The 22844-nt window shown below is 40.3% G+C and overlaps 1 protein-coding gene and 1 pseudogene across 3 annotated transcripts; both read left to right on the top strand.

Moving 5' to 3' along the window:
* Positions 1-3736: 3736 nt before the first annotated feature.
* Positions 3737-10540, top strand: LOC113008694 (sodium-coupled monocarboxylate transporter 1-like; annotated as a pseudogene). Its single transcript, XR_013902606.1, has 8 exons — positions 3737-3944; positions 7880-7947; positions 8060-8098; positions 8276-8377; positions 9441-9581; positions 9905-10032; positions 10128-10216; positions 10486-10540. The product of XR_013902606.1 is annotated as a sodium-coupled monocarboxylate transporter 1-like (transcript).
* Positions 10541-12362: 1822 nt separating this feature from the next.
* LOC113009147 (sodium-coupled monocarboxylate transporter 1-like) lies at positions 12363-22117 on the top strand. 2 transcript variants are annotated; one of them, XM_026147296.2, is made up of 17 exons: positions 12365-12651; positions 13012-13131; positions 13306-13371; positions 13482-13533; positions 13626-13693; positions 14430-14468; positions 14895-15010; positions 15144-15284; positions 17695-17824; positions 17917-18005; positions 18132-18241; positions 18368-18435; positions 18606-18692; positions 20757-20971; positions 21359-21456; positions 21590-21678; positions 21761-22117. In XM_026147296.2, the coding sequence occupies exons 1-17, from the start codon at positions 12427-12429 to the stop codon at positions 21863-21865; spliced, it is 1818 nt and encodes a 605-aa protein (XP_026003081.1). In that variant the 5' UTR covers positions 12365-12426; the 3' UTR covers positions 21866-22117. The 2 variants fall into 2 exon arrangements, with proteins under 2 accessions (XP_080148002.1, XP_026003081.1); XM_080291876.1 differs by having other exon boundaries at positions 12363-12651; positions 13012-13371.
* The last annotated feature ends 727 nt before the right edge of the window (positions 22118-22844 follow it).

Genomic DNA, 22844 nt, shown 5'->3' with positions numbered 1-22844 from the left:
CTGTTTCTTTCTCTCTGATTGTGGAATAAAAGTATGAATGTGTGTTTATAAGTTACACTTGTGTTTGAATCCTGCAGCTTATCACACATTTGATTTCCATGTGTGACAACTGCAAGTGTCCAGAGTGAGGACAGACTGAGGGACCCACAGCTGCACATCATCTGTGAGGCTTTGCAGCCCTGATGATCCACCAGGACAAACTCAGCAGTGTGTGAGGAAGAGGAGGAGGAAGAGCCAGCAGCAGCTGACAGATGGAGAGAATAGACAGACTGTTCCCTGTTTGTGAAGGACTGTTAGGAAAGTTCAAAATAACTAATTGTCTGTCCTGAATCAGTCTTGTTAGATAATGTTCAAATGATTTCATCATTCCAGTGTTTTCAGTGTGGGAGAAAGTACTCAGGGCCTTCAAGTTACACACTATGAAAGGCAGCAACAAGTTTGATGTTCAGAAACCTAAAGTCTGTATCAGCAGCAGAATGGAGCTAAAAATAAATGTTTGTTCCAGTTCTATGAAGCTTTGAGTATTTTGGATTAGTAGCACTGCTGTGTTTGTTGCATCATATTGCTGTAATTGTTTATATGCTTTATATATTCTGAGGTAAGTTGATCTATAGTGTTACATCATATTCTATAAGGATGTTATGTGTTTGTAGACTTTCTGCCCAGTTTGACCCATTTAGCAGAAGTCAGCCTGTTTAAGGCTCTGATATCTATTCTGTGTGACTTAAAGCAGTTATGACATGGTCTGATTTTCTCACCCAATAAAGAAATATTCAATATATCAGTCTACTCTTCATTTTATCAGAAACAGTTATCACAGCTCGTACATTTTCTTTTTATACATATATGTAAGCATTGAGCCAAATTTAGTAATGCCAACATACTGAAGGAACATTTGTCTCTTAACCTCCTAGGACCTGGCGTCCACATATGTGGACATCACATCCATCCATCCATTCAACACCCATTCGCTACCGCTTATCCTTTTCAGGGTCGCGGGGGGTGCTGGAGCCAATCCCAGCTGTCATGGGGCGAGAGGCGGGGTACACCCTGGACAGGTCGCCAGTCTGTCACAGGGCTAACACACAAGGACAGACAACCATTCATACTCAGTGGCAATTTGGATTATCCAATTAACCTATCCCCACAAACTGCATGTCTTTGGACGGTGGGAGGAAGCCGGAGTACCCAGAGGGAACCCACGCAGACACGGGGAGAACATGTAAGCCGGCGAGCACTGTGAGGGTCATGTTTTTTGACTTTTCCAGTGCTTTCAACACCATCAGGCCGACCCTCCTGGGTGATAAGTTAGCAGCGATGCAGGTGGATGCTTCTCTGGTGTCCTGGATTGTTGATTACCTGACAGGAAGACCACAATATGTACGTCTCCCACAGTGTGTGTCTGACAAGGTGATTAGCAACACAGGGGCACCACAGGGGACTGTCCTCTCCCCCTTCCTCTTCACCCTCTACACCACAGACTTCAGCCACTGCACAGAGACCTGCCATCTTCAGAAGTTTTCTGATGACTCTGCGGTGGTTGGATGCATCAGCAGGGATGATGAGACAGAGTACCGGGCTGTGGTCGACTCCTTTGTCACGTGGTGTGAGCAGAATCATCTGCAGCTCAACGTGGCAAAGACCAAGGAACTGATCGTAGACTTCAGGAAGACCAGGAAACACTTGACCCCTGTTTCAATCCAGGGGGTCAGTGTTGACATTGTGGAGGACTATAAATACCTTGGAGTACACATTGACAATAAACTGGACTGGGCTAAAAACACCACAGCACTTTACAGGAAGGGCCAGAGTTGTCTCTATTTTTTGAGGCGACTGAGGTCCTTCAACATCTGCCAGAAAATGCTGAGGATTTTCTATGAGTCTGTTGTGGCCAGTGCGATCCTCTATGCTGTTGCATGCTGGGGGAGCAGGCTGAGGGTCGCAGATGCCAACAGACTTAATAAACTGATCCGTAAGGCCAGCAATGTTGTGGGGATGGAGCTGGACTCCCTCAAGGTGGTGTCGGAGAGGCGGATGCTGTCCAAGATAAAGACAATGTTGGATAACACCTCCCACCCACATCACATTTTGGGTTATTTAGACCAAAATACTCAATTTTGCTCTACATGGGCCTGATATCCACGTACGAGGACATTATACTGCCACTGTTCTATCAAATATTTTAAACGGATATCCTGATATGTGGCTCTTATTGTTCTTAAAAACAAAAATAAGGTAAAAAAAAATCTGATAATTCTCTGTTTTTACATTCATCAGGCACCAATATGCCCAGATATCAAAGAGAAATTAAAAATACATGTCATGGAAGAGTTCGGGTCTTAGGAGGTTAAATATAATACATATACATATACACTGTCAAAGATAATTGTCTTTGAGTGAAGATTTAAGGTGACAGGACATATAAATAACTGCAACTTGAATCTTTACTGAAGCTCAGTATTTGACACAGAGTTCACTCACATGAATTTCACTCACATGTGCTGTACCAGTGTACCTGCACATGTGATGTCACAATAGAAGTGATTTGATTTGAGAGTTCAAACTCACTGCTGTAATAACCTATAATGATTAATATAATAACTATAGTATTGGTCATCTCATATTTACACTGACTTTAGTGAACATGAACAACATTAACTAATTGTTATTTACTAGCTAATCTTATATGTAGTGATGTGACGTTCTGTATCGAGGCTTCGAAGCCTGTGTCGAGTAATTGAGGGGGCGTTTCCGCGATGCGCGTATCGAGGCTTGCTTCATTTATGGGAGGAGCTGAAAATGATGACGTCCGAAGCCTCGCTGCCCGGCTGTACCACGTGACTGGTTCATGAAGTGGTTCGAACTTTGCCGCGAGATATGTCAGCGATATAAACCCCTCAGACTTCATTCAAAAATGTGGGTGTTTGATGGAGAGTTGCGGTTAGTGAGAGTTTGGAGACAGTTTGGAGGTTTATGAGAGTGAGGAGAGAAAGTCAGGAGAGAATGGAGCCAGCTAAGAAGAGGAGCACAACTACTGTCCACACCCCAACCACACCTCACAGTAAATGATCATTTCCATTTTAAGCATTTCCAAATAATCATTTTCCATACTGCCAGTATAAATATACACAGTATGCTGCCATCACTACAATATACATGTTTTACACACTCCTTGTGTTGTTGACATTTACAGGCTGTGTGCAAAAGGCCACACTCTTCAAATTCATGCCAACTAATATTTTTACGTCCAGTAGGTCTCCTACTAGAGCAAATGAAGCTTCAAGAAGCTTTGCGCTGGGATGAACCAATTGGATGAAAAGCTTCAGTGCTTCATGAAGCTTCATCTGCCCATCACTACTTATATGACTGTTCAGTACAGATATGAAGCCCAGCAATCATGTTTTACAGTCCTGTGGTCTCAGCCTCAGATACTTATCAAATCACACAAAGCTCATGTAGAAACGAACAAAACATGTTCTCCCTCATTACCCGCCTGTTTCCAATCAGTGCACGGCCTTAATCAGGAGTCTTAATCAGCGTCACCTGTGGAGGTTGTGGCTAACAACGAACATAACTATAGGTGTTTAGGAATATATAAGCTGAAGAGCTCGGACACATAGCGAGTTTGTGCGTCATGGAGAGCAGGGTTCGCAGTGATTTGTAAAGGCCTATCTGGCGTTATAGTTAGTTTTGCTCTGACTTGTAACAAAATGTGTGAGGACTTGGCTGGAGCTGACTCGTTGCACATAGCGGACTATGCAGTTTTTGTGTTGATGCTGCTGGTGTCCGCAACCATCGGCTTACACTACGCTTGGATCGGAAGAAGGCAGCAAAATACCCAGGAATTCTTAACCGGAGATCGAAAACTCACCGCTCTGCCCGTCTCCCTGTCACTGACCGCCAGCGACCTGTCGTCCATCATACTGATATCCATTCTGGTAGAGGTAATGTGCGGGATTGGCCTCAGATTAAAATTCTCTCATTGCACTTTCATTTTTTCCTGTGATTGGCTTTCCCTGCGAATATTTGACTTTAAACTGTACTTGCATGAGTATAAGGACCTTCCTCGTGGCAATTAATACAACATTTAAGTAACAGAAAAACTAATTGCATAGAACTTTGAGTTTATAGTAAAAACATTCTGTTAGCTAATAAAATATTCCAAGCTGTATTATTGGAAGTATGACTTTTATATTTAAAATATCTCAGATGAAATGTGCATTACATGTCTTTACACTGACGGTAGTTTAACTGGTCCAGTCCATTTGGCCCACGATGAAAAATGAGTTTGATAATTTTAAGAAACTCCATTCTGGGTTTCTTTGAGGCCTGGGCTTTCATCATCAGAGTTCAGCCTTTAACCTATAACAATTAGAATATTCTCAAGTAACACTCAAATATGATCAACAGTTAATTACGGCACCGGCCGGAGTACCGGGAGCAGTTTGGAAGAACAAGAAGACGCGGAGACTGTTCTAGATTGTGTTAAGGTTCAAAATTGAGGAGGGAGAGTACAAACCACCCTTGGTCCAGAAGGTCTTGGTCAAACAATGATTTTAATGAACACACACGTGTGTAAGACAACTCTGTATGCCGACAGCAAGTAGTCTTCAACTTAATCAAAGCATGCACAGATATTTTATAGCATCAGGGTTTGATTTACTGACGCCCCTTCATGCGTCACAGATACATTTTATACATAGATCAGATCAACACCACAATGACTTTTAACCCAGAAGATCATCTTCTATTTTCATGGCTGGTACTTTCCGTTCTTGTCTTAAAGTGAATTGTTCCTCTTTCTTACCGAGACATGACTAATCTCTCCTCTAAATAAATCTAACTCATGTGTGTGTGTGTGTTGACCTCACATGCTCTTTGTGTCACCTCTTCACCTACTAACTGTCTGTGTCTCGTCCTCAAATGCTCTTTCTCAATTCACCTGTTGCACTTCTGACCTTTCACCAGACCAGAGGCTCACTGAGACTATATGTATGTCTTCTACTAAATAAATGTTTTAACCAAGAACTTCTACTAAAACCTTAATATGAAATGACCTGATATATAAGTGTTTTGTAAGCATGTACTGCAATTCCTTCTATGGCTCCAAGTCACTTGCACAATAGATTGTCCGGACATCGCGCCGAACAAAGCTTCCAACCCCCAATTAATTGACCGAGCTCCAACTCTTTAATAAGCACAGATATGCATTGTGTATAAAATAGTCATAACTGCACCTGAAATACAAGGTCAACATAATAACTGTATGCATAACATCTTAAGGCCTTCTTAAAGCTATCTGTTACATTGTTAAAGCCTCGTCTTAGCCTGCTGCTCAAAATAACTTTCACTTCTGCAAAACTCTCCAAGCCTGTTTCCTGTCCTGTTACTTTTAGCCTTTCTGAAAGACACACTGTTTAAACCTCTAAACGCAATATAAACTCCAGATTATATTATTAATGCAATGGTAATGATGACAATTATTTAACAATAGCAGTAAAATAATTTCCCTGCTCCACACTCCCTCTCTCGACCTCTGGAACACCAGAGGTCGCAATACATTGTGTCCTCGCTCAGACCCTCTCTAGCCGTCCTCTGGCTCAACCAGCTCCCATTCGAGAACACTCCATGTGTAAGCTTAGGTTTTCTCGGTCCCTCTCTGGTGGTTCAGCAGGCCTCGAGATCTCCAGGATCCTCGCCCCTCCTGTGGTCGCCGAGATCGATCTTCTGCAAAGGAAACAAAACACCTTTTCCTGCATCTCCCTAACTTATCCTTTTTGGGACTCTGTAATCAAAAGCCTGATCCTAATTATGTTCTTAACTTATTGACTTATATTTATATATATTCTTCAACGTTACTCATCCCTTTAAAACTCTTTAAGCCCTGCTTTCACGTCCGGTTGCTCGCTCTATTTTCCTATCTGATCATCGACCTCCTGTACACAAACTGTCCACCTTTTTAACAAAAAATCATTAGAACCAGCCTATTCTACTAAAAGCTCCAAAAGAAAAACAACCACTTTAATCAATTAAGTTTAAGCATATAAGCAATTACTCCTGTATACATTTCATCATAGCTAAATGCTGCCTTGAAACAACTCCTGTGTGTTAACACTAACTTCATTTTAAAACCTCACATTTCCTATGTTATCACCTGTTTTTGGTATAGCCTTTTTATTTCATTTGCTCCTTTTAATTTAACAATACCTTCTAATTCTAGTTTATCAGACTTAACCAAAATATATGCTTTCCTTCCTCTTTGGTCCTTCTTTAAGTTCAGTTAAAAGCTAAATGAATTTGAGGCCTTTTGCCTGGAATCAATACTGTCATGTGTGTTTCTGTGTAATATCTGTCTGTGTAAGCCTACATTATAACCACTACTTCTAGAAATCAAAAAAGAAATCAAACCTGTTCTCCTCCTTCAACCCTCACTAATTTTCCCTCTAAAATTTATTCACAGCTTTGAAAAACCGGCATTGTATCTTCTAAACAGGATTCAGTTCACTTTAATCCTTTACCCTTAACATAAAACTAACAGTTTCAGTTTTACCATATCCAAATGATCAAAAAATCCCTGCTCCACAATTGTCATCCCAAACTAACTCGGTTTATTCTTTTGTGCAGCAGTTTTTATAGGCAGACAACAGGTTTCAGTTCAGACCCTGCCCACTGGGTGGGGTGGTGTCCTTCGACAGTTGGAATCCTTTGTTCAGCAAGGGCAATAAAGATACACTCACAAGGCCTATAAATCTTATACAGAGGTCTCCTACATCCGTGAGTTCTGACACAACCCAGATGGTCTTCACATAAACATCTTCTGCAAGGGAGTGATAAGTAAAAGAGTGATTTGTTGGTGTTTTCCCTCAAACCTTAGTATCTACTTTCACACCATAAAATCTTCAGTTGACACAGCAAGAGAAAATGACGGTTAACATAAAGAGCCTTGTTGAGTCACAGAATCTTCTGTCTAATATCATCAAAAAAAGTACCCAGTAAATGCTCCCATAATACTAAAATATCTAATATCCACGCTGTAATAAAAACATTTATTCAGGGTTGGACTCCTGTTAGTATTTCAAGTCTACTGCACCAACTCCAATAGCCCGACTGTGTGAATTGTTAAAACTTTATAAACCTGCATGTGTGTCATGGTCTTGCTCATTTTCCTGTTTGTTAAATTGGAAACACTGCTTGTCTGTAGGTGTACCGCTATGGAGCCATCATAGGGTATGCTTGCTTCGGGCATTTTCTGGCCCAGGTGTTCACATGTGAGATCTTTCTCCCAGTCTTTTACAGGCTGCCCATTACCAGCACTTTTCAGGTATGTGTAGTAGCTTTTTGCAGATTGTGTACAATAACCAGAAGCGCGTCCGTAATTTAAAGGGAAGATATCAGCTTATTTGGTTTCTGGTTAAACCAGTTATGATTTATTGTGTAATAAAATGTTTGTTTGTTTTTTAATTAGACTGCTCTATGGTACAATAAATGCACCACTAGTTTGTTTGTTTTTAAAAAAAAGTCTGTTTGGATGCTGTATGAGTAACTGTCTTCTCTACCAAGTATCTGGAGCTGCGTTATAACAAAGTAACCTGTCTGCTGGTAACATTCCTCGCTATTATTCAAACAGCGAGTATGGCAGTAAGCAAGTTTTAAGACTTGTTTGGCTAGGGCCACATATCTGTAACCAGATGGCCATTTGTCCTTTTTTTTTTTTTTTACCACAGCTCCTTTTGTCTGGACTTGCAATTTATGCTCCAGCCCTCGCATTAAATCAAGGTATAGTCAGGCCAAAGCTGACAGGTTCAGGAAACATTACTGCACAAGTAAACTTGTGGGTACTTGAGTGACCAGTATCTTAAATGTTCCCACTTCTCTGCAGTGACTGGCTGGAATCTGTGGGTGGTAATCGTGGTAACAGGAATGGTCTGTACGGCATACTGCGCATTGGTATGGAACAACAAAAGCTGCAAAAGTCATCTCTCTCTCTGCTATACATTTCCCTTAAACTGAACTGTTTCTTGCTTTGACTGTCTGGATTTAAATGGGCTCATTATTTCAGGGTGGAATGAAGGCAGTGGTTTGGACAGATGTTTTCCAGGTAGGCTTCGACACGCAAGATTACTGTTAATGCTACATAGCCTACATAGAAGAATATCAAATGAGTCAATTTCGAGTGCCAGGACATTTGGCTTTAATTCTAAATCACAATTAAACTTGAATTCTAGTTGTAGCAGTGGGGTAAATGTCTTGATATAATCCGATTTTTATCTTCTAGGTTGGAATAATGTTAGCCGGCCTTCTGTGTCATATCCAAGTGTCTCTCCTTAGGAGTCTCTATTCTGTCCAATTCACAAGGAGGAAGACTGAACTTTCTGGAGTGAGTATAAGGGAAGAAAGTAAAGTAACTTTAAGAGCCTGCATATTCAAACCCTTGCATCTCAATACTGAGGAATTGTTTTGGCAAATTGAGTACAATTTTGCACCATAATTCAAATGATAGAAATGTACAGTACATTAAAGTGTGTATTTGAGCCCCACTGTTGGAACTGAGTGCAACAAAAGCACTGCTTTCTTTACTTGGATTTAAATCACAGTACTTGAACTAGGCACGTTGATAGACTGAACTTCTGGAAACAAATTGCTTCTGTACTATAGTCTGAAAATAAGCCAAAGAACTCTGGCTGAACCCCAATATAGGGAGTGATTGTCCAGGTAAAGGCAAACATTTTTTTATTTTTTTTTAAACCGCTCTAAATGAATAAGTCAAAACGACTCAATAGCCCAGGGGTGTCAAACGTAAGGCCAAGGGGCCATAATTGGTCTACCAGAGACTCTGACCAAAGTAGATAAGAAAGAACAATCAATTATTATTTTTTTTTTTAAAAGTGGGTCAACAGTAAAGACCTCCAACAATTTTTAAACTTTACACATTTCTTACATTTTAAGATGGTCCATTGATGGATTTGCAGCTATATTTAAATGTATAATTAAACTGTACAGAAAGGAAGTGACTGGTTCAGCCCATGTCTCCTGCAGTGCTAAGGCTTTGACATCCCTGCAGCAACTTCTGACATGTTTGACCATATTAGCGTACTCTAATCTACTCTTACTCGGGCTTATTTGGATAGATTGCAAAGATGCTGAATATGTTACAGTGCTGGGGTTTAAAATCACATTAACTTTTCTGAGCAAATATTATTCTGCCTTTTCACTACAGTATTGTCTTGTGACAAACACCAGGCCAGTTTTTCCTGGAAACCTCATTGACATATCTGTGTAGGCTCTTAGTCATCCATCATCAGTCATATAAGGAGTTACGGGTCATATTGATGCATTTGCGTGAAATCATTAGGGTCTGTAGTTACTGTTTTTTAAATATGAATAAAGTTGCACAATTGTCACTTCACTTTAGATGATTCATAGGTATACGGTTTTCCCAGTTTTGACTTGAACCCTCTGAGGCGGCACACATTTTGGACCATAGCCATCGGTGGGACACTCGGCTGGACAATGACCAGTGGAACTAGCCAGACTCAGGTTCAGAGATACAACTCCTGCAAGAGTATCACTCATGCCAGAATGTGAGTCATAATTTAATGGGAGGATTTTATAACTGAAACAATACTATATCACTTAAAATGTGGAAAATTTTCAGGCTTGCATATGGAAGTGTAAAAATGTGCTAGTCAACTTTCTGCTTGTCTAATCTATTAAGTGCAGTGTACTTGCAAGCAGGACCATAGAATACTCAAAGTCTAGACTTGGTATGATTTAAGGACCCTCAGTCTTGTAACTAATGGGACCCGGATACAGTGCATCCATAAACAAGTGTAGATTTTTCTTAATGCCAGCCTGGCAAGAATGGAAATTTATCCTTTCAACTGTTTCACCTGGTCTCTTTCAGAGCTGTGTTCATCAGCGTGGTAAGTTATTCTTTGTTCCTGGGATCTGCAGTGTTTTCAGGATTGTGCCTCTACTCTTTCTATAAGGACTGATCCATGGACAGCTGGAAAAATTTCTTTTTCTGATCAGGTATTGAGGTTCTGTGTCATAACTTATTCCCTTAAAGTACTAGTGGATCTGCCTGTGGTTTTACAAGCAACAAGTTGATCTTTGTTTCTTCATAGCTGCTGCCATATTTGGTAATGGATATCCTGAAAAGCTACCCTGGCCTCCCAGGACTCTTTCTTGCAGCAGTTTACAGTGGCACCTTAAGGTTTTATACTTTTATTTGCTAATAAAGTATTGCAGTTTCCAACATCAAAAGCTGGGCCTCATCCTGTACTTAATGCATCTTGTTTCCTAGCTGGTTCCATCAGTTAAATGATTGTCAAATGTTACGTGAATGGTTGCAGACCTTTTAATAACTTTTATTAAGCTCAGCACAGTCTCATCAATCATCAACACATTGGCTGCAGTGACTCTAGAGGACCTGATCAAGCCAAATGTCACACTGACTGACAGACAATTGCTTTACATCTCCAGAGCACTGAGTACGTACCTGATCTGTTCACAGTACATGGTGAACTCTGTCCTTTGAGCACTGGTATGTGACTGAGGCTAAAGCTGAATTAGTTATAAATCTTCATGATTAAAATGTCAGTTTTTACACGAAGTTGTTGCAGGTTGCAGTATTGGAGGGTTGTGTGTTTCTATGGCTGGCCTGGCATCACTTATGGGACTACTTGCTCAGGTAGTGAGAATCTGTTGATACAAGTCACAACATGAAAATACATAAATCTTAAATGTGGCCTACCAAACACTTGGACTTTTTAAACATGTGCGTGTGTATATAAAGCATTTAAGGTTTCACTTAGGATGTTTTGATGAAGAATAATCATCGGTGAGGTCAGTGGAAGTCCTGTTTGGTCTGTTTGTTTTACTTTTACTGGAGAAGCACAATGTTTAAACACGTTCAATAAAGGCGCTTAGGAGGCTATTGTGGAGCAGGGAAATTATTTTACTGCTATTGTTAAATAATTGTCATCATTACCATTGCATTAATAATATAATCTGGAGTTTATATTGCATTCAGGGGTTGAACAGTGTGTCTTTCAGAAAGGCTAAAAGTCACAGGCTGACAGGAAACAGGCTTGCAGAGAGTTTGCAGAAGCAGGAAGTTATTTTGAGCAGCAGGCTAAGACGAGGCTTTAACAATGTAACAGATAGCTTTAAGATGGCCTTAAGATGTTTATGATGATGTTAATTTTGTATTTCAGGTGCAGTTATGCATTGTGTATAAAATAGTCATATCTGTGCTTATTAAAGAGTTGGAGCTCGGTCAATTAATTGGGGGTTGGAAGCTTTGTTCGGCGCGATGTCCGGACAATCTATTGTGCAAGTGATTTGGAGCCATAGAAGGAATTGCAATACATGCTTACAAAACACTTATATATCAGGTCATTTCATATTAAGGTTTAAGTAGAGGTTCTTGGTTAAAACATTTATTTAGTAGAAGACATACACATAGTCTCCGTGAGCCTCTGGTCTAGTGAAAGGTCAGAAGTGCAACAGGTGAATTAAGAAAGAGCATTTGAGGACGAGACACAGACAGTTAGTAGGTGAAGAGGTGACACAAAGAGCATGTGGGGTCAACACACACACACACACACATGAGTTAGATTTATTTAGAGGAGAGATTAGTCATGTCTCGGCAAGAAAGAGGAACAATTCACTTTAAGACAAGAACGGAAAGTACCAGCCATGAAAATAGAAGATGATCTTCTGGGTTAAAAGTCATTGTGGTGTTGATCTGATCTATGTATAAAATGTATCTGTGACGCATGAAGGGGCGTCAGTAAACAAGCCCTGACGGTATATAATCTGTGTATGCTTTGAGGAAGTCGGAGATCACTTGCTGTCGGCGTACAGAGTGTTCTTCCCACACGTGTGTATTCATTAAAATCATTGTTTGACCAAGAGCTCCTGGACCATGGGTGGTTTGTATTCTCCTTCCTCAATTTTGAACCTTAACACTATAACAGTGTGTCTGCAATAACTGATTATCAAACCTTTAACACAATATCACAGAGGGCCCAGAACAAATACACATGGTGTTCCAAATGCAAACACAGCGTAATCTGCAGAAACGACCCAAATCCCAGGACAAAGAGCACGTCCCTATCTGACATCTACCAGCCACAGCACAAGAAAGAGGTCCTTTAAACATGCATCCAGTTTTCTGGTGGTGGCACAAAGCACTATTGTTACCCAAGTTTTATGTGTTTGGGTTCACACTCAAAATTCTAAACTTTATTCATTAACTTTGAGCTTAACCTGAAAGGACACGTGCGCGCACCGCCTGGAATAATTTATCTTACAATTTAATAGACTACCTAGAGGTGATGACACCGCCTTCCCAATGATCTACAAAACACTGCCTGATAAACGCTTTAGCTTTATTTCAGTTTTGCTCCGACTGATAAAATGTCCGGGGATGCTCACTTGCTCGTGGCAGCAGACTATGTGGTGTTTGCTGTCGTTCTGCTCCTGTCTGCTGCTGTTGGTTTTTATTACGCCTGGAGAAGCAGGAAACAAGGAACCTCCAGGGACTTTTTAACTGGGGGCCGAAAACTCAATGCCCTGGCTGTCTCCATGTCCCTCACTGCCAGCTACATGTCATCCGTCACTGTGCTCTCCAACCCAGCCGAGGTAACGTGTCGGGACTGTCCTGGATCTGCACTCAGCTTCCTCAGCGCACAAACATTTATTCAGAGCTTAAATTAGAATTTTATAAAATGCGTAAAACTGATTTCTGTGCATTAGAAGACGGCTGGAGTCAGCTAACCGAGCATTACTTTGAGTGCACCGCTTTCAATTTCAAACAAATAAAATAACGAATTTAAAGTTTTCGTGTTACTCACCAGAGTTCAGCACTGTTCATATGTTGCTCCAAAGCTCGTTCAGTATCAGCAGCATCAGCGTTTCAAATGATCTCTGGCAAAGTTTCACCAGCCAACCAGCTGTTTTGCTATTTTGTGTTTCCATAAATCTTTTTCAACCTGTCTGTAGGTGTATCGCTACGGAGCCATATTTGGCTATTTAAGTATTTCCTATGTAATAGCAGTGGTGTACACATCCGAGGTCTTTCTCCCAGTTTTCTACAGACTGGCCATCAACAGCACATATGAGGTAACTGCGGTTTTGTTTTCAACATTATTTTTGCTATATTTTAAACTGTTGGCTGGGCTACACCTGTCAGTAAGTGTACAAAGTACTAGCTTTGAATTGGAGGGAGTGAGGGGAACTAGAAGTTTCATGTATCACTATCAATATGCGTCTTTTCTCTGTCTGGTCTCTGCCAAGTATCTGGAGCTGCGTTTCAGCAGAGCCACTCGTCTCCTGGGAATGCTGATCTTCTTTTTTAACGCAGTAAGAAGCCAGTGGTTCAATCTTTGTAGTGCTTTGACTTCTGCACATAAAACTACGTTGGTATCAGCAGAGACATGTTGTTGCTGTGACTTTCTAACTCTTTGCCACAGTTGCTCTACACTGGACTTGTAATTTATGCTCCAGCTCTGGCTTTGAACCAAGGTATGTCAGCTCCAGTTCACAGCAGTTAAGTTCGTGAAGGGATCTTGAACAAGAGTGTTTCCCCTGTTAATGAATTTCCCTTCTTTTTGCAGTGACTGGTATGAACCTGTGGGGTGGGATTATTTCGACAGCCACTGTTTGTACTTTGTATTGTGCACTGGTTAGTAAAACATTTATTACATACGACACACACACTGCAGTGCATCACATTGTCAGTCGAACCTCATCGAGCATCACTAAGCCAGGAACCTTAAGAGACCCCCACTTTCACATTCAGCAGAGATTAAATGAGAATATTTACATTTTCCTAAAATTCACAAGGTCCCCTTCCCATTTACCCTTTAAAACAAAATATCTCTCATTTAACATCACCTCTGATTTCTTGACGTTTTCATTTGGATGATTTAATTCAAATGATTTGTTTTGTTTCATGAAAAATATGTGCCCATTTTTAAAATTTGATGTTTTCACCTGCAATCACTAAGGGTCAAAAGTTGAAACCGTGATTGCATAATGTGTTGCGTCACCTGTTTTTTTTTTTTTTTTCTAAAAGTCTGCAAACATTTGAAAGCTTAGAAACCAGTTGTTGTAGTTTACAGAGCACAGTGTTTTCTCATTCATGGGTAATCTAGGACTTCAGCTGGATGCATTAGTTGTTATTAATCTCTGGCACTTTTCCTTCGCCTGTCCATTGTCCTGTCCCCCCCTTATTAATGTACTTGTTACTGAAAAAAGTAACGTCGTTAGTGACGCCGTTATTCCCATCACTTGTGCTTTCTGAAAATGTTCTACTACAGAATACGGTCACATATTTCCACGTTATGCATTCTGTTCATTAATACAGCTTCCTAACCTTTTTGACAGAGATTTTTCTTGTTTTGTGGCGTTTGTTACAGGGTGGCCTGAAAGCTGTGGTGTGGACAGATGTTGTTCAGGTAGGGTTCTGGATCAAATAAAACGAAAAAAAATACACAAATGCCTCCAAATAGTTGTGGTAGATGGCTGCCCCTTCCTGACGTTCACGTTTCTTCCTGTTAAAAGGGAGTTTTTTGGTTCACACTGCCATTTGATTGCTGGCGTTTTCTCTGGATTGTAGGGTCTTTATCTTACAATATAATGTCCTTTTGTTATGATTTGGAACCATATAAATATATTCCATTGCTATGTAAGTAAAACTGAATTAAATTGCAATCAGGTTTCAGTCTAATTTTATCGACACCACAGCCACGTTTGAGTCATGTCTTGATTCTTTGCAGTATTCATGTAAATTAGCAAGAATTTGATAACTGGGACCAAAATCTGTCAACATAGTTACAGAATACAGATCTGCCAACCAAACAAATCTCTGATTTTTCTTCCAGATTGGAATAATGTTTGCAGGCTACATGTCTGTTATAATCAAAAGTGTGATCTTAAAAGGAGGAATCTCCACTATCTTGTCAGATGCCCAAGAAGGAGGAAGAATTAACTTTGTGGAGTGAGTATGTGTGTGTGTGTGTGTGTGTGTGTGTGTGTGTGTGTGTGTGTGTGTGTGTGTGTGTGTGTGTGTGTGTGTGTGTGTGTGTGTGTGTGTGTTATACTAAAATCATCCTTGCATTGTGTAATCCCAGCTTTGACATAAACCCTCTGAGAAGACACACTTTTTGGACACTAGTCATCGGAGGGACATTTGGTTGGAGTGCGGTTTATGGGACCTACCAACCTCAAGTTCAGAGATACAACTCCTGCAAGAGCATTAAACATGCCAGATTGTGAGTGATTCAAAGGAATGTATTCCTTCCTTCCTGTTTAGCTTGCAAAACTAATAATTAAAATAATAATAATAAATTTTTTTTTAAAAAAAAGCAACAATATATGACACGTCTATTTCCACATCTATGTAAATTCTGATTCAGCCAAAGACACTACATTGGTGGGGTTTGCTGGCAAATGACACGTTCTTATCATAAACTCGGAAAAGATAGCTATGAAGCTATTATAAATGATGACATAATTGAATTGAATTTAATTTAATTTAATTTAATTTAATTATTTATTTCACACTTGGTCAACAGTTTCCACAGTTAGTTCTTTCAAACAAACCAACTACACTTTCTGTCAGTAAAGCACTGCAACCACGTGTGAAAAGGAGCAGGCAGAAGAATATATTCTTATTAAACCCTGCCCCCTATCTACAATCCAACTTATTTCGCAAGTGGGCACCAAAAGTCAAGGAACAAACTAACATTAACACTTATTTCCAGTCCTAACTCAAACCAAACAACAAATTTACAATCAGAATATACCACTCCACCAGGCACGTGCAGAGGGGGGGCTAGAGGGGCTTGAGCACCCGCCCCTTTCCTGATGGGTGCCCTTTTGATAAGGCAACTTTTTAAAAAAAATTATTTTTTTTTTATGTGTGTGTGCGTGCGGAGTCCTGTCTGTGCCCCTCAACAATAATATTTAACTATTAATCACAGTTTTGCTAAATAAAAGGATCTGGCTTGCATCAGTCACATGATCACATTTAACCAATGATCGCCCTCGACGGCAGAACGCGCTGGTTACGAGACGGGAACGAGCTCACAAAGAGCACGCGCATTTTTAGCGGTCCGGAGCTGTAGGAGAAACACAAGTTATCTCAGAGACACAGAGTGATGCGACAAAACCAGTAAGTAGGTGTACAGCGTACACTGTAGTGTGTAGCACCCAGGAGTATTAGCTTATTACGTACACGTTGGTAAGATGTCTTGTTTCAACTGACGAACTGAAACGAGCGTGCTGTGTGTGCAACAGCGCGACAAACATTACCTGTCCTTTTATTAACTGCACAGGTAGTGCTGGTCATAGCTGCTGGCTACCTGTGTAAGGCTGTCATGGGTCTGTAGCTCTGTCACCGTTTTAGGGAACATATTTAGTTTTAAAGTAAGTTTCCGGGCTTTTCCTGCCTTTCTGGAGGGATTATATTTCACTAAAAAACGATCTAATATGCATGTCCACATAATTATGCATTATAATAATTATAATACATTAAAAAAACACACGCTGTATTTTAAAGAACATACATTAAGAAGCAGATTATATTAGATTTATATTTTAAATAAGACAAAATTTGGATTTTACAGCAGTAAAATGATTGTATCTCTACAGTTTAAAAATGTAATAAGCTTTGCCCCTGCACAGAGTGGATAGTGAAACAAATGGAATCATCATAATGACATTATTTCATATTTATTACTTCCCCCTCCTCATTGCTTTATTATTGTAGCTCTAGTAATAAATAAATTAAAAAAAAAGATTCTGGATCAGCACCATGATGCCCATAGTATATACAGTATTCTGAAGAAGGTCTAAAATGTCATTGTGTGTGCGTGCATGTGTGTGTTTCATTTAGATGGATTTTTAAAAAAAATATTACTCATGATATAACATTGTCCAGACATGCCTGGTAAGGACATGAGGAGGAAACAGCAGGAGCTGTGTGAGGCTACTAAAGGCAGTGCTATAACATTTTTCTGTCATCATTTTATTATAGATTAAGTGCAAGAGTTGTTAGGTGTGGATAATTAGATTATAGTTTATTGCAATAGCAAGTTGTGCCTTGTTCTCAGATAGACAGCAAGTGGAGAGTGATATATGAAATGATGGGATGGAAGGAAGAAGAGAAGCAAAGAGTGAATCACAGGCAGAGCCTAAATTATTTCTCACAGTTTTTTGTTGCCTTATGGTTCCAAGCGCTGTCACCAATCTTTGCATTTTGTTATTATCTCATGACACTTGTTTAATCAGCTACCATCTCTCCTATGGACTTTTTAATGTCTACAGTCTCAGATCAACACAGCCCTGCCCTTCCCATATTAGATTCTTGATGAATGTGTGTTGTTGTTATTCAACCTGGTTCAATGTGCCCCTTTTTAACTTTGAGCACCCGCCCCTTTAAACCTCTCTGCACGGCCCTACACTCCACATAGTAACGAGGAGAAAAGATAAGTAAATAAAATAAATGAAACAAAAAATAATGGATCCTTATTCAATTAACTCCAACTTCATTCACATTCTTCATATTGAGTTATCGTTTTAGACATCATCAGCATACAGTGATAAGAAATATAATCTCGTTTGCTATGCTACACTGATTTTTGTTTGCATACGTCACTTTTTCGTGTTGTGTTTTTTCAGAGCTCTCTTCATCAACGTGTTAGGCCTAGTTTGCACCCTGACATCGTCAGTGATTTCAGGGCTGTGTCTTTATTCATTCTATAAGAACTGTGACCCATGGAAAGCTGGACAAGTTTCATCACCTGATCAGGTCCATACACATAAACAAAGAAACCACAGGATGTTTGTTTTTATTCAAGTTATTTTATGATCTTAAAATAAAAATCTTTTTTCCCTTTACAGCTGTTGCCTTATTTGGTGATGGATATCTTGGCAGATCACCAAGGTCTTCCAGGACTATTTTTTGCTGCAGTCTATAGTGCCTCTCTGAGGTTCATACAACATAATTTGATATATTTTTATTCATGTTGCATGTAACATTTAAAGCTGTGCCACATTTGAAGTGTCAGTTATGTCCATTAGTCCAGAGTAAACATGGTTCATTTCTTCATGTTCAGCACAGTTTCTACTTCAATCAACGCAATGGCTGCAGTGACCACGGAGGACCTGATCAAACCACGCATTAAACTATCTGAGAAAAAGCTTCTCTTAATCTCCAAAGGGCTGAGTAAATAACGAGTTTCCTGTTGTTTGTTTATAACACAGACTGCATGTTATATTAGATTAATTACTGCTACATGGATGCGGCTGGTAGTCGATAAAAATGTCATTTTGTGATGTGATGTTTTTGCAGGTGTGTTTTTTGGAATTGTATGCGTTGCCATGGCTGGACTGGCATCACTCATGGGACATATGATGCAGGTAGAGGGATCTGTTAATGCAGAGCTGTCAATGTGTTCAGGCAAACACATCCAGGAACGTTGTTGTTGTTTATTAGAAAGCATGTTAGTTACGTAAATAAGTAAATTTTTCACCTCAGTAAATACGACCATTCTTAAAGTGTTTTTTGAGCTGCAGGTCTCTTCAAACAGGCAGTGTCCATCATTGGTGGGGTAACTGGGGGTCCTTTACTCGGTCTGTTCAGTTTGGGTGTCCTCTGTCCATTTGTCAACTCCAAAGTAAGTCCATTCTCATTTTGGTATTTTCCTAAATCAACCTAACATCAATTTATCATCGTATAACATAGTACGGGAGCATTTTTCTTATTAACAGTATTAAAAAACACTTTATTAAATGCTTAATGTTTTAAAAAAAATGTTAACAGCAGGATAAAAATAATAATGACCAAACTCAGGGATGTGTGCCGAGTCCCCTGCTGTACGCTCTATACACTCACGACTGCACCCCCCACCCACCCATCCAACATTCGTATGCTGTAAATATTAACTTTAACAAGTTTGCTGATGACACAACTGTGATTGGGCTCATCACGACGGGAGATGAGTCTGCATACAGGGATGAAGTCGAAAATATGTCATCAAGGTGCAGCTGAAACAATCTGGTCGTCAATACCAAAAAACCCCCAAAGAAATAGTAGTTGACTTCAGAAGGAACAAACCTGACCCCCAGCCCATACACATTAATGGGGACTGTTTGGAGAGGGTCTCTGACTCCTGGGCCTGCACCTGGGTAGTAACCTATCCTGGAAAACAAACACCACAGCTATGATCAAGAAGGCACAGCAGCGACTCCACTTCCTGAGCGTCCTGAAGAACAACGCCTTAGCCAAGGAGCTGCTAGTGTCCTTCTACAGGTGCTCCATTGAAAGTACACTGACATACTGCATCCCAGTGTGGTTTGCCAGCAGTATTGCTTAGGAGTAAGCATCACTCCAGAGGGTCATCAACACAGCACAGAGGATCATCAGCTGTGATCAAGAGCTGTACTCTTCCCTGGAGGAGGTGTACAGGTCCTGCTGCCACAGGAAAGCCTACAGCATCCAGAAGGACACCGTGACAGTTTCACCTCTCATCCGAGAAGCTTCTTCAGTTCTAAGGTCAAATGGTGGGGAGTCCCAGATTTAAACCTAGTGGTAGTGTCCCCCCGCAGAGGGACAAAAGGACCCCCTGATGATCCTCCAATCGCCTGAGCCAAGGTGTGAAACTGGGTGTGGGTCCCAATCAGCCAGGGTTTCGGGTGAGTTCATTGTGAAACCTGGCCCCACCTTATCATGCGAATTCCTGAGGTCAGATGGCCCAGGATGTAAGTGGGCGTTAAGGCGTCTGGGGAGGGATCTCAAAACTGGATTATAAATGGCAGACAGTTGGTGTCGTAAACCACCGCCTCTGTTCAAAGATGGTCGCTCACAGTGGACATAGATGGCTTCTTTCACTCCTCTTTCAAACCATCTGTCCTCTCTGTCCAAAATGTGAACATTGGCATCCTCAAAAGAGTGACCTTTGTCCTTAAGATGCAGATGGACTGCTGAGTCTTGTCCTGTGGAGGTGGCTCTTCTATGTTGTGCCATGCGCTTGTGAAGTGGCTGTTTGGTCTCTCCAATGTAGAGGTCTGGGCATTCCTCGCTGCACTGTACAGCATACACCACATTGTTAAGTCTGTGTTTTGGGGTGTTGTCTTTCGGGGTGAACCAGTTTTTGTCTGGGCGTGTTGCTGGGTCTGAAATACACCGGGATGTCATGCTTGGAGAAAACTCTCCTGAGTTTTTCTGATACACCGATAAGATTCTGATAAGAAGGACAGACGCAACAACATTGTCATCCCCTATGTAGCCGGTGCAACGAGCTCACCCGAAACCCTGGCTGATTGGGACCCACACCCAGTTTCACACCTTGGCTCAGGCGATTAGAGGATCATCAGGGGGTCCTTTTGTCCCTCTGCGGGGGGATACTCCCACTAGGTTTAAATCTGGGACTCCCCACCATTTGACCTTAGAACTGAAGAAGCTTCTCGGATGAGAGGTGAAACGTCTTCAAGCAACTTAAAGAAGTCCAGACGCTTTTCTTTGCAAGCTCCTTTGACTACGATGACCTGGATGACTGAGAACCTTCACAGACAGACTTGTACATACTATTTTTTTTTCTTTGTTTAAAATTTATCGTACATCTATACTTGTTTCTCTTAACAGTGCCCCCTTCCACTTGTACTGAATGGGTTTACATGCAGTTTTTGTTGTTCAAAAGCGCAATGGCAATAAAGATTCTGATTCTGATATTTGTCCACAGGGAGGTCTATGTGGTCTCGTGACAGGATTGGCTGCAGCTGTCTCTGTGAGCATTATAGGGATGATATCCCCTTCTCCTCCTGAGATGACCCGACCTCTCTTTCTGAGCACTGAGGGTTGTAACTTTACTACTGGTAGCAGTTTCAATTGGACTACCCCACTGCCAACAGAACCAAGTCTTTTTACCACAACCCCAGGACAGAATACTGATGACATGTAAGTGTGGTCGGGTCTGTCTTGAATGAATGAAATATTATCTGGTGAGATGGGATGACGGAGCTTTCCTATAATGAACGAAAGTATAGTAAAATTAAAAAAAGGCCATATGATTTTAAAAAAAAAGTGATATAGTAAGGGGCAATGTTGTGAGGTCATTAATAATAATAATAATAATAATAATAATAATAATAATAATAATAATAATAATAATAATAAAAAACCTGGTGGAAAGCATAAATGTGCCCTAGTCTTGTTGAATATATTTTTCATTTGCAAACTGTCTTCACAAATTCCTTTGTAGCCTTCAGAATACTTTCATAATATGGTGTAATTACATTAATAAGACATTTGTTAACAAGATATCTACTAATCTCTCACCACCAGACATGCGGTTCAGTGGCACTCTCCATCCTACCTTTACTTCGGTGTCATTGGAGGTTTAACATCTGTTATTGTTGGAATAATCATCAGTCTCTTGACAGGTAAAAAACAAATGAAATAAAATAAATAAAGATTTTGTCATTAATTACCTGTACTTGGGAATGGATCTGTGATCTCATTTTCTTATTATTTCATAAGGACTTTTTGTATTTGTTCTTCCACTTATCATTTCAGGGGGATTGAGGGAGACGGTGGACCCAAGACTTATGCTAATGAAAGAAGACACTCTTTCTTATCACCTGTTCAAACGTGTCAAAGATGGGGTACGTGCTGAAGAGCAAAGGTATCAAAAGCAACCGACTGATGACAGGCGCTCAATTCTGCCTTGTACTTTTCCTTCCTTAGGTCATGGGAGGAACAGACAATGTTGGTCAGCCAAACAAGGAGGATGGAATCAATAAACCTGCAGTAGGGAAATTTGACAACAATACCCGTGTCTCATCTTTTTAATGACCGATACAGCTGAAGAATTTCACAACAAAGCTGCTGTAAAGCTCAAATCCAGGATTGTACTCATCTGACTTCATAAGAAATGAGACCAAAGGAACTGAGTTGTCAGCAAGAAAATAATGTTTTTATTTTTCCAGTGACTCAGTAAAAAGTAGAAAGCACTTCTTTCAAATATCTACTTGTGTACATGATGATTGCATGTTTCTATTGTTTAGATTAACAAATTATTAATAAAAAGCCACATGATAAACATTCCAATTCAAATTTATTGTACAGCGCCAAATCACAACAACAGCTAACAGCTTCAAGGTGCTTTATATTGCAAGGTAAACCCTACAATATGACCCCCATGTTACCAAGTACTTTGGTTACAGTGGGAAGAAACCCAAATGTCAACAAAGCTAAGGGCGGCGAGGCGTCATTACGGGTGCCGCTCAGGTGCGTCCGCCTTCCCTGCAGCGGCATTGCAGACCACGCCCCGCAACACACATTAACGTGGTAAAATACATATTTAGGCAGAATTTTGCAAATGTCTATTTTTCATTTTTTTTAGCAGCATATTGCTTTTTTTCCAATTATTTTTTAAAAGTCAGGTCGCCCTATGACAGCTGGGATAGGCTCCAGCGCCCCCCGCGACCCTGAAAAGGATAAGCAGAAGCCAATGGATGGAAGTCAGGTCAAGGCTCCAAAAGCCCAAAGGCAATATGAGGGTGGCGGCTCACAACAGTTTTTGTTAGCTACATGGATCATTTTAGTTCAGCTGGGTGTGTTTCCTTTTGTTTCCTTTAAGAGTTCAAAATGTGTTCATTACATAAATAAAATGTAATTTTCTCTATAGCACTTCATGGATTTCATAAGCAACAAACAGTTGTTCACACAATGGTAAAAAAAAAAAAAGGTAAAAAACAATGTTGTGTACAGTGTTATTTTCATTTTAGATGTCAAAAAGTATTTGCGGCTAATTCATTCAATTTATTGT

The sequence above is a fragment of the Astatotilapia calliptera genome, chromosome 17 (genome assembly GCF_964374335.1).
Source record: "Astatotilapia calliptera chromosome 17, fAstCal68.1, whole genome shotgun sequence".
Taxonomy (NCBI): domain Eukaryota; kingdom Metazoa; phylum Chordata; class Actinopteri; order Cichliformes; family Cichlidae; genus Astatotilapia; species Astatotilapia calliptera.
The sequence above is the reverse complement of the archived record's forward strand: the minus strand, read 5'-3'. Positions and strand labels throughout refer to the sequence as shown.